The sequence below is a fragment of the Glycine max genome, chromosome 14, assembly GCF_000004515.6.
Source record: "Glycine max cultivar Williams 82 chromosome 14, Glycine_max_v4.0, whole genome shotgun sequence".
Classification (NCBI taxonomy): domain Eukaryota; kingdom Viridiplantae; phylum Streptophyta; class Magnoliopsida; order Fabales; family Fabaceae; genus Glycine; species Glycine max.
Genome location: NC_038250.2, coordinates 611,282 through 625,951, shown reverse-complemented (window position 1 = coordinate 625,951; position 14,670 = coordinate 611,282). Strand labels below are relative to the sequence as shown.

The 14,670-nt window shown below is 34.3% G+C and overlaps 2 protein-coding genes and 1 pseudogene across 2 annotated transcripts; all 3 read left to right on the top strand.

Annotated features, from left to right (window-relative positions):
* The first annotated feature begins 1,659 nt into the window (after positions 1-1,659).
* Positions 1,660-5,728, top strand: LOC102661547 (calcium-transporting ATPase 12, plasma membrane-type). Its single transcript, XM_006595607.4, has 2 exons — positions 1,660-2,297; positions 2,784-5,728. The coding sequence occupies exons 1-2, from the start codon at positions 1,896-1,898 to the stop codon at positions 5,469-5,471; spliced, it is 3,090 nt and encodes a 1,029-aa protein (XP_006595670.1). The 5' UTR covers positions 1,660-1,895; the 3' UTR covers positions 5,472-5,728.
* A 1,947-nt stretch (positions 5,729-7,675) lies between these two features.
* On the top strand, positions 7,676-9,380 carry LOC100815789 (chlorophyll a-b binding protein). The gene is made up of 2 exons (NM_001254250.2): positions 7,676-7,882; positions 8,474-9,380. The coding sequence occupies exons 1-2, from the start codon at positions 7,737-7,739 to the stop codon at positions 9,123-9,125; spliced, it is 798 nt and encodes a 265-aa protein (NP_001241179.1). The 5' UTR covers positions 7,676-7,736; the 3' UTR covers positions 9,126-9,380.
* A 71-nt stretch (positions 9,381-9,451) lies between these two features.
* On the top strand, positions 9,452-14,485 carry LOC100817388 (DNA-directed RNA polymerase II subunit RPB7-like; annotated as a pseudogene).
* Positions 14,486-14,670: the final 185 nt, after the last annotated feature.

The following is a 14,670-nucleotide window of genomic DNA, read 5'->3' as shown; positions in this document are numbered from 1 at the left end:
GCGTCTCCAATAAATACTTTTGGAGAAGTTTATGCAAACATGCCCTAATTCATAATGCATAAGAAACGGCTCCCTATTCCCAAAACAAAGATGATTTGTAACAAACAAAAACAAAAATGTGAATAGCACGAATCTATTTGACATTTGAAGAGATAAAAAAGAAAACAATAGATAAAAAAGAAAACAATATATATATATATATATATATATATATATATATATATGATAAAAAGCAATAAACAAATTATAAATATTAATAAAATATTTAAAATAATATAATGTCGAGATGTCATTACCGTTCCAAAAAGCTTACGTAATAAAAAAGAAAAGAACTTTCAATCTACCTAGCTTCTCATTCGGGAATGGGAGAAAGATTAGCATTGAAAATCATAAAAATGTGTTTCACTTTACGTTCAACGAATTTCACTATTAATTTTGTAATTTTTAATAAATTTTGTATTTATCTTAGATTGAGAGAAGGCTGAGAAATGAGAATAGTGCAAAACGTATAGAGGCTAGCTAGCATGCTTTTTTCCATTGCAGATTTGACTTATTACATAAATCATGATCTAGAATATTAAATAAACTGAAAACTAAAGTACTAAACATAAGAAAACAACAGTCTATATTGTTATTGTTGTTATTATTATATATAATAAACTTTATGTCCTTTCGTTCATAAAATTTTATCACTTTTTTTTTTTATGTGAAATGGTAGAGCGAGGAGGTATTCTTAATAATACCTGACATGATACCAATGGCACGTTGAAGCTGCCATTAAAGGTTCACTCAAAAAGTTATTATACAGAAATCACAAATAAGTATTTAGTAGGGTAAAGAGAGAACATGAATATTAGGATATAAAAAGATTGATTTGATTAGACTTGTGACTCAAAATCCAACTCGATTTAATATTTTAATGGATCAACATATTTTATTAGTTTGATTTTAAATCTGATTTAAATATAAAAATTATTTAACTCTAACTATTTGGATGGATTTTTGTCAATTCGGTAATTCCTTCACTGGCTTGCACCCCTAATAAATATGTACGGGTGAATTAGAAGTGTTGTCTTAAATTTTCAAAAACCAAAACTATTATGTATTTTTCTCTTCATTTCCGGTTCAAAATATCAATTTAGTAAATCAAATCCTAGGGATTTTTTTAATTTAACAGTATTTAGTTTTTTATTAGGTATATTTAAGGAAAAAAATTAATTCCATGACATGCAGTCCTATATAATTTAATATATCCTTAACTTTGAAATTCCACGCATGTTTAATTTCCGACAAAATAAAACCTAAAATAATTTCCTTAGTTAGTAAACATTTGTTGTGTATAAATTTTAACATTATCAATTAATTAAAAATCTCTTTAATATAATTTTAAAAATAATTATTATAAAATTTAACAAATTTATTATACATAATACTTTTGTGATTATTTTTGGTGAGCATAATATTGTGTCATTGAATAACAATCTGAAAAAGTTTTACACACCATTGATATATATACTTTTTATTCTAGCAACAACTTATTAATTTGAGCAAAATTGAATTTTATTTTTAAGTAAAATTTTCATCTAGAAGAAAAAATTTCCCAAACCCAAGGTATCGTGAAAGAATTATAATTAACCATGCAAAAGACGCGTGAAAGAAGAAATTGCCATAGAATTTCCAAATGGGTGGGGATGACGACCCCTTATTGTGCACCCTGCTATGCGTTTATGCCTTGTGTTTGATAATCTTGAGAACAAGAAACCTAGACGTTGTTCCGGTTGCATTATAGTCCATTCAAGCATTGTGTCCAAAATAACCAATTAAGTGTACCCTTTCTTTTTTGTTTTTATCACCAAACCAATCTTATACCTCATTCATTGTCACATATTCAAGTCATGTCCCAAGCAACCTCGTCTTCAGCTGGTGGGGGTGATGGTGGTGCCAACATTGAACTTGGTGCAACCTTACTCCTCACCACCACCGGCAACAGCAAGTACACCAGAATATGGCGTAGAAGTTTGTACATAAGATTCCTCATCTCTGTCAAGAAGCCAACAACTTCCATCGACAACCATGAGTCGCCACCGTCACTACTTTCTTCAGTACCGTACACTTCATTGCCTCCTGCTAGAACCTCCTCTTCCGTTGCAATTGATATTAAAGAAGAAGAAACAGAAGAGCACATTAGGAGAGATATTGCTCGAATTGTAAAGGAGAAGGACTTGAGATCTCTCGGTCTGCTTGGTGGCGTTGACTCTGTTTCCGCTGTCCTATGTCGTCAACATCAACACTCAAAGGTATATATCAACCTTCTCCCCTCCTCATACTCATGCCCTTTTCTTCAACAATAAAACAAAAAACAGAGAAAAATAATAAAACTTGGGTTATGATGTTATAGGTGTGAAGTATTCACCAACTTAGCCGATGATTAATTTCTATCAAAGAACATGACTGATCACTCTGAGTGAGATTTTTTCTCTTAATTATATTTGTTCATTCACAAAACTCGAACTTTAAGATCTTGTTTAAGGAATCTCAGCTCAGTTCCATTCGGACCAACAACTTGGTAAACTCCTATACTATTTGAAAAAACATTAAAAAGAGAGTGATTCTTTTGTTTTTTCATCCACGTGGTGGTTATGATATTTGGTGGATCCCTTCTAGTTTAATGCCATCTAATTCTTGGTTTATTGAAGTGTGAAGAAGGATGGATCTACTAACTGTTGTTTGTGGTGGGTTGAGAGAGATGTGTTTTGTTGATGGGATTTTGTTTTTATGAACAGGGCAACACCACTATACCATTACCAGTTCTTGGAACAAACTTGTCCAAGTTTTTATTCAACAGCTGCAAGGTCTACCGTTGCACAATTCTGGTGATGTTAATCTCCGCTGGGTTGTCATTCGCCATAGGATTCAAGCAGGAGGGACCTAAACATGGTTGGCATGATGGTGTTGCTATAGTTTTTGCTGTTTTACTACTGGTTGCAGTAACTTCAGTAGCAAACTTTCGGCGTGAGAGGAAAATGTTGAAATTGGCAAAGACAAAGGTCGAGTTGCAATTCAGGGTTAAGAGAGGTGAAGAGACCCTAATGGTTCCCAGATCTAATATTGTGGTTGGTGACAGAGTATGCCTGTGGCCAGGTGATGAGATTCCAGCAGACGGTTTGCTTGTAAGTGATGGCATCCTTTTGCTGGCTGAGCCTGAGGCAACAAAAAGCAAACATGATCCTAAGGGGAACCCGTTTCTTATATCTGGTTCAAAGGTGATTGGGGGCCAGGGAAGGATGGTGGTAACATCAGTTGGAACCAACACCAATTTGGCTGAAAGGAGGGGCTTGTTGGAGCGACTAATCGAGAGGCCAATTTCTTACATTGACATAGCTGCTCTTTTTATCTCACTACTGGTTTTACTTGTGATCTTCATTCGCCTAATTTCTGAAAAAGATGGGAACAATAGTGGGCTGCCTGAAATGAAGGGGAAGGTCTCAATTGGCTTGTTGATGAAGGCACTTCAGAGAGCTTTCTTGAAACCACAAGGAACGGTTTCCACTTTAACACGTCTTGTCACTGTTGCAATACTATGCGTGCAGCATGGAATGCCACTTGTGGTCACAATTTCTCTCAAGTACCAGATGGATAAGATAGTTCCAAAGGAAGATGCTGTTCTTAATGATTTATCAGCTAGTACGACAATGGGGTTGGTAACTGTCATCTGCATTGATGTATCAGGTGAGCTCATATCTAAACCAATGGAGGTTAGCAAAGTATTGATCGGGCAGAAAGATGTCAGCATGGTTGAGGGATCAGAAATAGATACAACTGCGCTTGACATGCTTAAACAAGGAGTTGGTTTATCAATCCTTGCACCAGAGATTTCTCTTTCCTCTTTGTCTAATTCACTTGTTTCTTGGGCAGAAAAAACATTGGAAGTGAACTTGAGATCTTTCACAGAAGAGAAATTTGACATTCTTAAGCACAGCAATCTGAATTCTGGCAAAGAAGGCAGCGGAGTTTTGGTAAGAAAAATTGGGGACAATGAACAAGTTCTGTACATGCACTGGAGTGGAGCTGCATCCACAATATTGGATATGTGTTCACAGTACTATGATAGTACAGGGGAATTCCATGCAATCAAAAACCAGAAGATCAAATTTGGGCAGGTGATTGAAGAGATGAAGGATGGTGGCCTTGAGCCAATTGCTTTTGCTTATAGAGAAACAGATGGAAAAGAACTTGAGAAAGGACTGATCTTGTTAGGACTGATAGGTCTCAAATGCACTACTAGTCTAGAATCCATAAAATCAGGTTTGGAAAATCTGAAAAAAAATGATGCAAATATACAGATCAAACTGGTCTCGGAGGATGGCATCATGGAAGTGAAAGGCATAGCTTGTGGACTAGGACTAGAATATGATAATGTGCTTGAAGGAAAAGAGCTTCGGGATTTGAATGGGGAAGCTAGATTAGACAAAGTGGATCAAGCCCATGTAATGGGAAGCTTCCATCCTAAAGACAAACTTCTCATGATACAGTGCTTGCAAGAGAAAGGTAAGGTGGTTGCATTCATTGGAACAAGGTTGATGACTAATCATTCTTCAGTTCTGAAGGTAGCTGATGTGGGGATAGTTTTTGATCCTCTGAGAACAATAGTGGATATAGATAGTTGTGACATAACAATCAAATTTTTCAGTGTATTGGAACCAATTGTGATGGCTGGCAGAAGTCAATACCGCAATATTCAGAAGTTCATTCAACTTCAGCTGACATGCACCATATCAGGGTTAGTCATAACCTTGATTACAACATGTACTGGAGATTCCCCCCTTGCAGCATCCCAGTTAATTTGGGTGAATGTCTTGATGTGCATTCTGGGTGGCCTAATGATGGTATTGAAGCTAACCGGCGAGGAGGAACAGATTGCTAAACAACCATCTGATCATAGGAACCAACATATTGTAACCAAAGAAATCTGGAAAAACGTTGTTATTCAGGTTTTATATCAGACTTCTGTGTCAATGATACTTGAGTTCGGTGGAGATGTTACTGACAAGGAAAAAAAGGTTAGGGAAACCATGATCTTCAACACATTCCTATTTTGCCAACTCTGCAATTTTCTCAACTACCAGGTTTTGAAGATGGTTGTTCAGAGCTTCTATTTCTTGGTGGCCTTAGGTGGTTGTTTTCTTATGCAAGTGCTGGTGATTGAGTATGCTAAAGGCCTAGCAGATTGCATGCGGCTGAATGCTGCGAGATGGGGTATCTGTGTCTTGATTGGTGCTCTTGCATGCGTATTTGAATGGACGTTGAAGAATATTCTTCCAGTTATTCTCAATCCTAGCACCAACATTGCTTCAGAATCAATTACTTCACCTTCGTTCTATCTTTCTCCAGTATTTCCAATTCTGATGTTCGTTCTGTTCCCTGTAGGACTAATTTTTAGTCAAATAGGCATGAACATGACAATTCGTTAGTGCAGGCAGATCAACTTGACACGCCCAACGACTTTAGTCAGTGTATAAATAATGTTGCTGCATATGTAATGTTAGTGTATGCATTCATTTGTGGCAGCACCTTTCTTTGTAGTCATTGTAGAATAATCATTTACTTGTACTACCTATATGAATGTAGATAAGCTTCATTGATTCCCCATCACTTCCCTGCAGTGAATTAATGTGAACGTTAGCGTTTCTAATCTATTATTGTATATATTTTCAGTAGAACTTGTTTATGTCAATGTCTCCATAAGTCAATTCCCATCCTGTGCATCACTTGTCAAGTTTGTTGCTTTTAATTTAAAAGTCTTGTGATAATAATAACGTAGAAAGTGAATCACAAATTAGCATAGCCGTATGAATTTTGTAGCTTAGTTGGACTTATTTTTCTTCTTTTATAAACTCTCTTTAAAACTTTTCTGCATGTCTCCGAAGTTGAAAAATGTAGAAACTATACATGCATGTTAATTATCAGAGAAAATTTAAAAATAAAGCAACCAAGCAAATTTCATATGCATGTTAAATATCAGAGAAAATTTTAAAATATATATACTCAACGAGAATGAAAAAGATAAAAGTTACTTTAGAAATAACCAAAAAAGATAAAAGTTTAGAACAAAAAAAATTAAATGAATTTTTTTTGAAAGGCAAAAGATTAAATTAAATAGCAGATGAAGATAAAGAAAATGAAAAGATAAACTAAATTAGTCTAGACTTTCTTGGCTAAAGTGAAGCTTTAGAGTACAAATTCAAACAAACTTACATCCCCCGAAAGCTTTCAAGTAAGCCGAAGTGACCTATTAGCTTCGTTTTTCATGCTTCCATGATTAAAAAAGTAATTGCAGAACTCCTTCCAGTATATGAGCTCGAATTGGGGTGCCAGATATGCTAATTAATTACTTTTATGATGCAGGCAAGTGTGTTTTCAGATGCTGTTCGGGATGATGTTGATTTTTATAAGTATGAACTGCACTCCTTTAGCTTTGAAGTTTGATCACTAGTGGATAAATTATTTATATCTTGAGCTTTGAAAATCTTCCAATGAAACTTCATTCACACTTTCTGTGAAAAATATCATCTATTAAAGAATCTTGTCGTGGTCAATGCTATGCATGACAACATATTAACTATTTAAAAGATAACTTAAAATTATAAATAGTTACATATTATAAAATGCTGTGGTGGACATGTTACCACTTGTAGAATTTATATAGTAAAATTGAATCTATAACAACACGACACTTTATGTTTATGGAATTGTCATGTATGTGATAATAAATAAGATTAATGAAATTATTATAAAAAACAAGGCCTTAATCGAAAATTCAATATCTTTCTATTTTTTTATTTTATAATAGTAATATAATTAAGGTGCTTTATTTTGTTTTCTCTTAATTACCGTAATTCTCATTTAAATACAACTTTTCTAGCTTATGATATTGAAAGTTAATTAAAAAACCAATAACGTCCTGAATTTTAATCTAAAACTTCTAGTACGTTTGGTTTCACATTTTAGATATAATTTTTAAAAGTTAATAGTTATAAATTTGTATTTTAAATGTGATTTTTTTTCTATTTTTAATGACTTTTTAACCATGTACAGTTATTCATACTGATTTTTTAAACTGTTTGCTTGAAGAGACCGTTTTTGACACCAAGTTAAAGAGGTCATTATCTCTTCTAAAATCCTAAGATATAATTTCCAAATGAAACCAAATTTGTAATGTAGCGAAGATGAGCTGCCACATTGTGTTCTTGAGGTCGAGGCACTACTAGCCCTGTGTTTCTGTGTAGTTTTACTAGCAACACAAGTTTTTTCTTTTTTTCAAAAATAAAAAAGAAAGAAGAAAAAAAATGTGATGGGTCACTCACGGGTTTGCAATGTTAGTGTAGCATCAGCCCAATCCAAACTATCTTCCATACCAATTTCCAAGTTTTAATTTAAATTTAAATTTCTTGACTCTGTTGGACCTGAATTGTGTGGCTTACATTGACCCTCTCGAAAACATCTGAGGAAGAAGTCTTTGCATCCACGTGGCAGAATAAGAGCCACTATAGCATGACAAAATATCAGCATGAGAATCCACATCCAAATCCACGACCAATGAGGTGTTGCTGAGTTGTGCATATCCTCATCCACAGTATCATACGATCTTCTATAAACCTTTGTAGTAGCTTTCTTCATTCTCCACAACACAGAACAAAAACAAAGAAAAAAAAAAACCCTTAGCCAACACAACCATCATGGCCACCTCTGCTATTCAGCAATCAGCATTCACTGGTCAAACTGCTCTGAAGCAGCTCAATGAGTTCGTCCGCAAGACCGGTGGCGCCGGCAAAGGTCGCACTAACATGCGCCGCACCGTCAAGAGTGCTCCTCAGAGCATTTGGTAACTCAACATTACCCTTCCCACTCCACTAGTTCAACTTAGTAGTTACTGCTTTTAATATAATACTCGCTTGACAACATAAAATAATACTAGTAATTCCACAAAACTTAGATGCAAAACCTTTTGTTTTTGGTATTGTGTTCTACTTCTTCCATCTCATTATAATTGTCCCGGAAGAGAAAAAAAAAAAAAGACTTTGTTTCATAATAATTATCATTTTAGTTTTTCATTTATTTATTATTTTATCTTGGTATATCTAAAATAATCTTTAGACGATTATTATTTTGGGATGGAGGGAATAATTAAAATTGGAGTTTTAACTAACTAATTCACGTAACTAAAAGTTCGCGTTAAATGTTAATGATTATCACTGAGGTAAAACTCCAAAAAGCATCTATAGAACTATATCTATGTTTTGCACTTAACAATTCTCAGCAGGATGGGGCTAACTAGAAAGCCAGTGATTATGCAAGCATAACAGATTAATAATAGTTATTGTCTTGTCTTGTAAAGATAAAAAAAATCAACTAAGTAACAGATATGAAGCTAGGTTTTAAGAATTTGTCTGAGGTGTTGTGAAAAACAAAACAGGTATGGCCCTGACCGTCCCAAGTACTTGGGTCCATTCTCGGAGCAGATTCCATCATACCTGACCGGAGAATTCCCTGGTGACTACGGATGGGACACTGCTGGATTATCAGCTGACCCGGAAACCTTCGCCAGGAACCGGGAGCTGGAGGTGATTCACAGCAGATGGGCAATGCTTGGTGCCCTTGGCTGCACCTTCCCAGAGATCCTTGAGAAGAATGGTGTCAAATTCGGCGAGGCCGTGTGGTTCAAGGCCGGTGCACAGATCTTCTCAGAGGGAGGCCTTGACTACTTGGGCAACCCAAACCTGATCCATGCTCAGAGCATCCTTGCTATCTGGGCTGTTCAGGTTGTGCTCATGGGGTTTGTTGAAGGTTACAGAGTTGGTGGAGGACCACTTGGTGAAGGACTTGACCCAATCTACCCTGGTGGTGCTTTTGACCCTCTTGGTCTGGCTGATGACCCTGATGCATTCGCTGAGTTGAAGGTCAAGGAACTCAAGAACGGTCGCTTGGCTATGTTCTCCATGTTTGGTTTCTTTGTTCAGGCTATTGTCACTGGCAAGGGCCCTATTCAGAACCTTTACGACCACGTTGCTGATCCTGTTGCCAACAATGCTTGGGCTTATGCCACTAACTTTGTCCCTGGACAATGAGGATGCCTACATGCAATGCAATCTTCTGCTCCCTTTTGCAGTTCCCTTGTGTTTAACTCCATTTTCACTAATGTAACTACACCTGTGTAGCAGAAAAATCTGTATGAGAACCATTATATTTTTATATATTAGAAATTTGGGTCCCCAGAAAATATCAACTCTTACGTTTGGAATTCAAGTTAACTAGTTCAAACGTTGAAACCATGTTCAAGGAATCTATCTATTAGTGATGTACGTGCCTTGTACACCATCCAATTCAAAGCCATGATTAAAACCATAAACGAATGAATCCATCTTCCATTACCAACAACATCCAAAGCCCACAAGGCCACAACAAGAGAAAGAGCAGGCGGGCATTCAATGTATCCATCTAAATGCGTCAATAATGTAGTAAGTCATAAGAAAATTAAAAAACAAAGAAGTGATGAAGGGGAAGGTAGTAATGCAAAAGCTATGATTTGAAAACAAAAAAAACAAGTACTCTTAGCTTACCACTTTCTTTTTGCTCATTTGGAAAGAATACAAATAGCATACGATTTTAGATTTTTTTAATCTCCCATTTCTTTGTGAAATCAAATCACGAATTACTTTTTTTTTTCCAATTTCTTTCTCAATACTAATCTTCTTTTTTTAATTTTTTTTATCGGAACCAATGAGAATGTAAAGCAACAAATTAAAAGTTCTGTATCAGTTGCAGCGATATGTTTTGGTGTACACAGAAATAAAGTTTAAACCTAAACTGTCTTGCAAACTACTTAATGACCCTTTCATTATAAGTTGACCTTAGTGAATTATCTATTGTAGTAATCTAATGTAAATACCCTTCTGTTATCATGCTAAATAAAAAAGAAAAATTATCAGTAAGGATTATTTATTCAGTGTTTATTGTTTTAATTTTTCAAAAAAGAATGTTAATGTAGTAATAAATTAAATTTCTGATAAATATAAATATAATTAATAATTGAATAAATTAATAAGTTACAATTTATGTGGGATTTAGGGATTATACTCGAGGTTCGGGAAGGGTGACTCAAATTGAAGTTTACCGTTTTCACTTTTCTGCGTGGACGTGAGAGTGTGAACATAGCTAAACATCTCATTCCTTTGAAAATTATTATGGCTTCTCTTCTTGGTTCTGCTTCTTGTTCACTGTGACTGTTCTTCATCACAAATGTGCATTCTCTTCCGGTTATTCTTGTTTGTGTGCCAAAGCTTGAAATTTTTTTGCCCTTCATTTTGGATCCAGAGTGCTTGTTTGCTTGAGCAGAGTCTTAAAAGGCTTCATTTTTTTTTGTTTTTGTTTTTGTGTGTGTTCTGTGTTCTGTTGCTGGCTTTTAGTGTAACAATCTTTGTTTCGCACTGTATTCAGGAATATTGAACATAACCTTCATTGGATTTTCCATTCGTCAGTTTTATATGCGTAATTGTATATTTTTTGTTGTTGTGCGTCTATAATGATGACACTGAGATTCAAACCTATGATCTTATGGACACTATTCCAATCCCTCACTACTAGGCCGACCCTAGTGGGTTCCGCATAATTGTATGTGGTAATATTACTTTTTGTGATAAAAATTAGTAATGCATTACTTCCCATTCTGATATATGCATTTGAGCTTTTTTAATTGTATTTTCCAAATCTATTCTTATTCTGTGTTTTTCGGCCAGTAGTAAGTAACTAGCTGTCCAGATTGGGCAAGAAGGGAGGGAAAAGAAGAAACACGAAAATGTTTTTCCACATAGTGCTGGAGCGAAAGATGCAGCTGCATCCTCGCTACTTTGGTTGTAACATTCGTGATAATCTTGTTTCCAAACTAATGAAAGATGTGAAAGGCACTTGCAGGTGATTCCCCTTAAGATCCTTTCAATATTTTTTTTTTCCACTAGAAAATGAGTTGTGCTAAAATGGGAAAGAAGATGAAATAAGTTAATCAGTTAACCATACTATTTCTCTCATACACTCCCTTAACTTGAGTCCTTTGACAATGATAAGCTTTTCGAGATGCTTGAAGTTGTGAAAGTTAGCAGACAGTTACCCAATGAATAAGTGCTAACTTTGTCTTGGGTTTCTCTCTCTTATTAAACTTAAAGAAACAATGAAGCATGAAATAAAAGTACACTTGAAAGGCCACCTCAAGATAGAAACATCTGCAATTGCAATAAAGTAACACCAAAATAATCACAATAACCCAAATCCCCAACCTCAAGTAACTAGGACTCAATTCCCTGAGTTAAGAACCCTTCATCTCATCCTTGCCCTCTGGCATGAGCCTTTGTTTTTTACCCACTATCCAGTAATACATGTTAATAAGAGTAATTTTTCTTGTGCATTTGTTTGGACAATACATAATTTAGATCAGAGAAAAGTATTTATCCTTAAGTGACTGATTTGGACCTTAGATGGATGTAAAATTTGGATTTTCAACTATTATGCAGTGGTAGACATAAATTTGTGGTGGCGGTTACAGGGATAGAAAACATAGGGAAAGGCTTGATTCATGATGGAACAGGGTTTGTGACATTTCCAGTTAAGTACCAATGTGTTGTCTTCAGACCATTTCCAGGCTTAATTCGTGATAGAAAACATAGAAGCTGTTGATACCATGGTGAACAAGGTTTATACAGTTCCTTGCTCTTTAGAGTAATCAAGCTGTGTAACTCTAACTTGTGGAGATTGTGGTTTATGACTGTTGAGTTCTGTTTGTGCAGATGGGATTTTTTGCTGAAGCTGGACCTGTCCAAATCTTTGTTTCAAACCAGGTAAGTTTGTCTTTAATAATCTTTAAGAAGTGGTCTCTATTATCTCCATGTTATATATCTAAAAGATTGTTACTATTGTTCCTCATTTTGAATATTGATTTTTTTTTCCTTTATTGTTCCTGTCATTGGAATGCTAGGCAAGTTTTCAATTTTGAAAGCCAAAATTATGTTTGTCATTTATTATTGTTGCTATTGGAATGCAATGCAAGTTTTTTGACTATGTCAAAATATTATGAATGAGGTTTTGGGTTATCCATCCCCCTCAGAAGTACTTGGCAGCCTCCATTCCTCCAAATTATCACATAGGAACTTGGGAGAGTGAGAATGCCAGGATTTTGGGGTAGGATAGGATGACCACATATAGATAAATTCATTCAAATATATATATATACATATATATATATATATATATATATATATATATATATATATATATATATATATATAATATTATGTATTGTCATACCTGTTTCTTAATTTCTTTTATTTAATGTAATATGTCTTTGCGTATGGGATGTATCCTTATCATATATGTATATTTGTACCCATACAGCATGGGTTAATGTTATTATGCCTATCTGATTTCTTTTCCAAGAGAAATGACTTTTATTAGCATGAAGATCTTGACCATGAAATGAATTATTCAGCTCGAAACTTAATTATGTCAATGGACTTCTGTAACTATTTGATGTAGCAGTTTTGGGTCCAGAATAAAGATGATTGTGCAAATTTGAGATTGGCCAAATAGAAATAACCGGTGCATGAATCCAGTTTTCATAAACACAGGAAAAATTCCTTGTATTGTTTGTTTTTTTTAAGATGATCATTGTCAGCCAATTATTCCTTGTATTGGTAATGTTTAGAATTACCAAGGATTATTTTCTGTTTCTTTTCTTTTCTTTTTAAATTAATTTAAGATAGAATATGCCATTACTTTGCAATGGATAATTTTCAACTTGTAGTGGTACTTTTACCTTTATATATATTTTTGTTTGTTAAGACCCTTTTTGCCCCACTTAGTTGATTCCGGATGATATGGAGTTCCAGTCTGGAGACTTGCCAAATTACACTACTTCAGATGGATCAGTATATCTCATTTATAACTTCCTCAATGGAAAAGAAGAGAGCAAATTGTTTTCTTTTTTTTTTTGTCTTGTTTTTTTTTATGATTATTTATACTACTAATCGATTGGTCTTTTGCAGGTTAAGATTCAAAAAGATAGTGAAGTGAGGCTAAAGATAATCGGGACTCGAGTGGATCCTACTGAAATTGTACTTCTATATATATTATGTCTCTTCTATATATATTATGCTTCTTTTTATATATATATATAAGCAAATGTTAGTTGTTAGAATGTTGGCGGGAGGGATTTGAACCCATGACCTCTCCCTCCCCCCCCTTCTCCCTTCACCTACAGCCAACCTTATAACTCCTAGCTTTATGCTAAATTCTGCTTTGAGAAATTTGAATGATTAGGAAAGCATTTTTAGCTCAGTAGCAAATATAGCTTTTGTTTCTCCACAAATTTCTTTACTATTATAAATTATTAAATTCCTCCCAAAAGAGCCTTTTAGTTTTTGCTAATTTTAATATTTAGCTAATGATCACTGGCTTAGCCCTAGTATTTGTGCATATCATGAAATTTGTGGAGGAATTTATAATAGTAAAGAAATTTGTGGAATGCTAGTTTATGCTCCATTAGCTAGTAATTTACTGTGTTGGTAACTCTTTTATCACTATTTAAATTTTATCCATTTCAAAAGTTATCCACATGGAATATTAAGGTTACTACCAAGCAAGTTATTTGCTACCCTGAGGGAGTTATGAATTTACCGTGTGCTTTTGTGGTATGCAAGAATCATTACTATTCAATGGTGCAGCTTTACTTCATTTCTAAAATCTTGAACGTTGTGACTCACAAAAGTTGTGAGAAAATTGTGATCACAAATTCTCCAGTTACTGCATGCAATGAAAATGATAATATGTTTACCACATTGCTGATGTTACTGGTTGACTGTATTGTTCCTGCCATGATTATGTTGTATGCCATGTGTGAACATGTCTTAAAAGAACTCTTGTCTATGGCCTTGTAGCCTAATTGAAGTTTTAGCGAGCATACGATACTAGTTTGTATGCTAATAAAGTTTTAATACTCTTGAACATGCTTAGCCTATGTTTTCCTTCCGTTCGGTTGTATGACTATAGATATGAACTGTGACAGTGTCATGTTTTTAAAATGACAAATAACGAGATACAAATCATTTTTTCCTTTGGATATTGAATATTTATCTGATTTTCAGTTTCAATGTTTTCTAGAACTCATTTAACTGATATAATGCATAACTTTTTTCTTTTTTGTAGTTCTGCATAAAAGATGATTTCCTGGGTGTGATCAACGACCCTGCAACAATTTAAAAACCCCTTACTGTACCTTTTTGTTGGAAATAGGAGAGCATTTAATGATTGTTACTTTTCTACTAACAAGCTTAGTTATTGTGTTTAGCTGAGTTCAATGTATCTCTGGATTATCTTTGTAATCAGTTTTTATTATAATTATCTTAAAATCACTCTTTTTTAAAGGTCAATGTTAGTTATTACTCCTTTTGTAGCCTTTGAAAAAATTCCAAATTAATTGATGTTTTCACTTTTCAAATGAGATATTTAAACATTTATTTCAATTTTGTCCTGTAATAAACAATGTTGTCTTAGAAAATTTAATAATAAATTTATTGAAATTAAGAGAAAGAAGAAGGAAATTTTAATAAAATTATCCCATAATATATA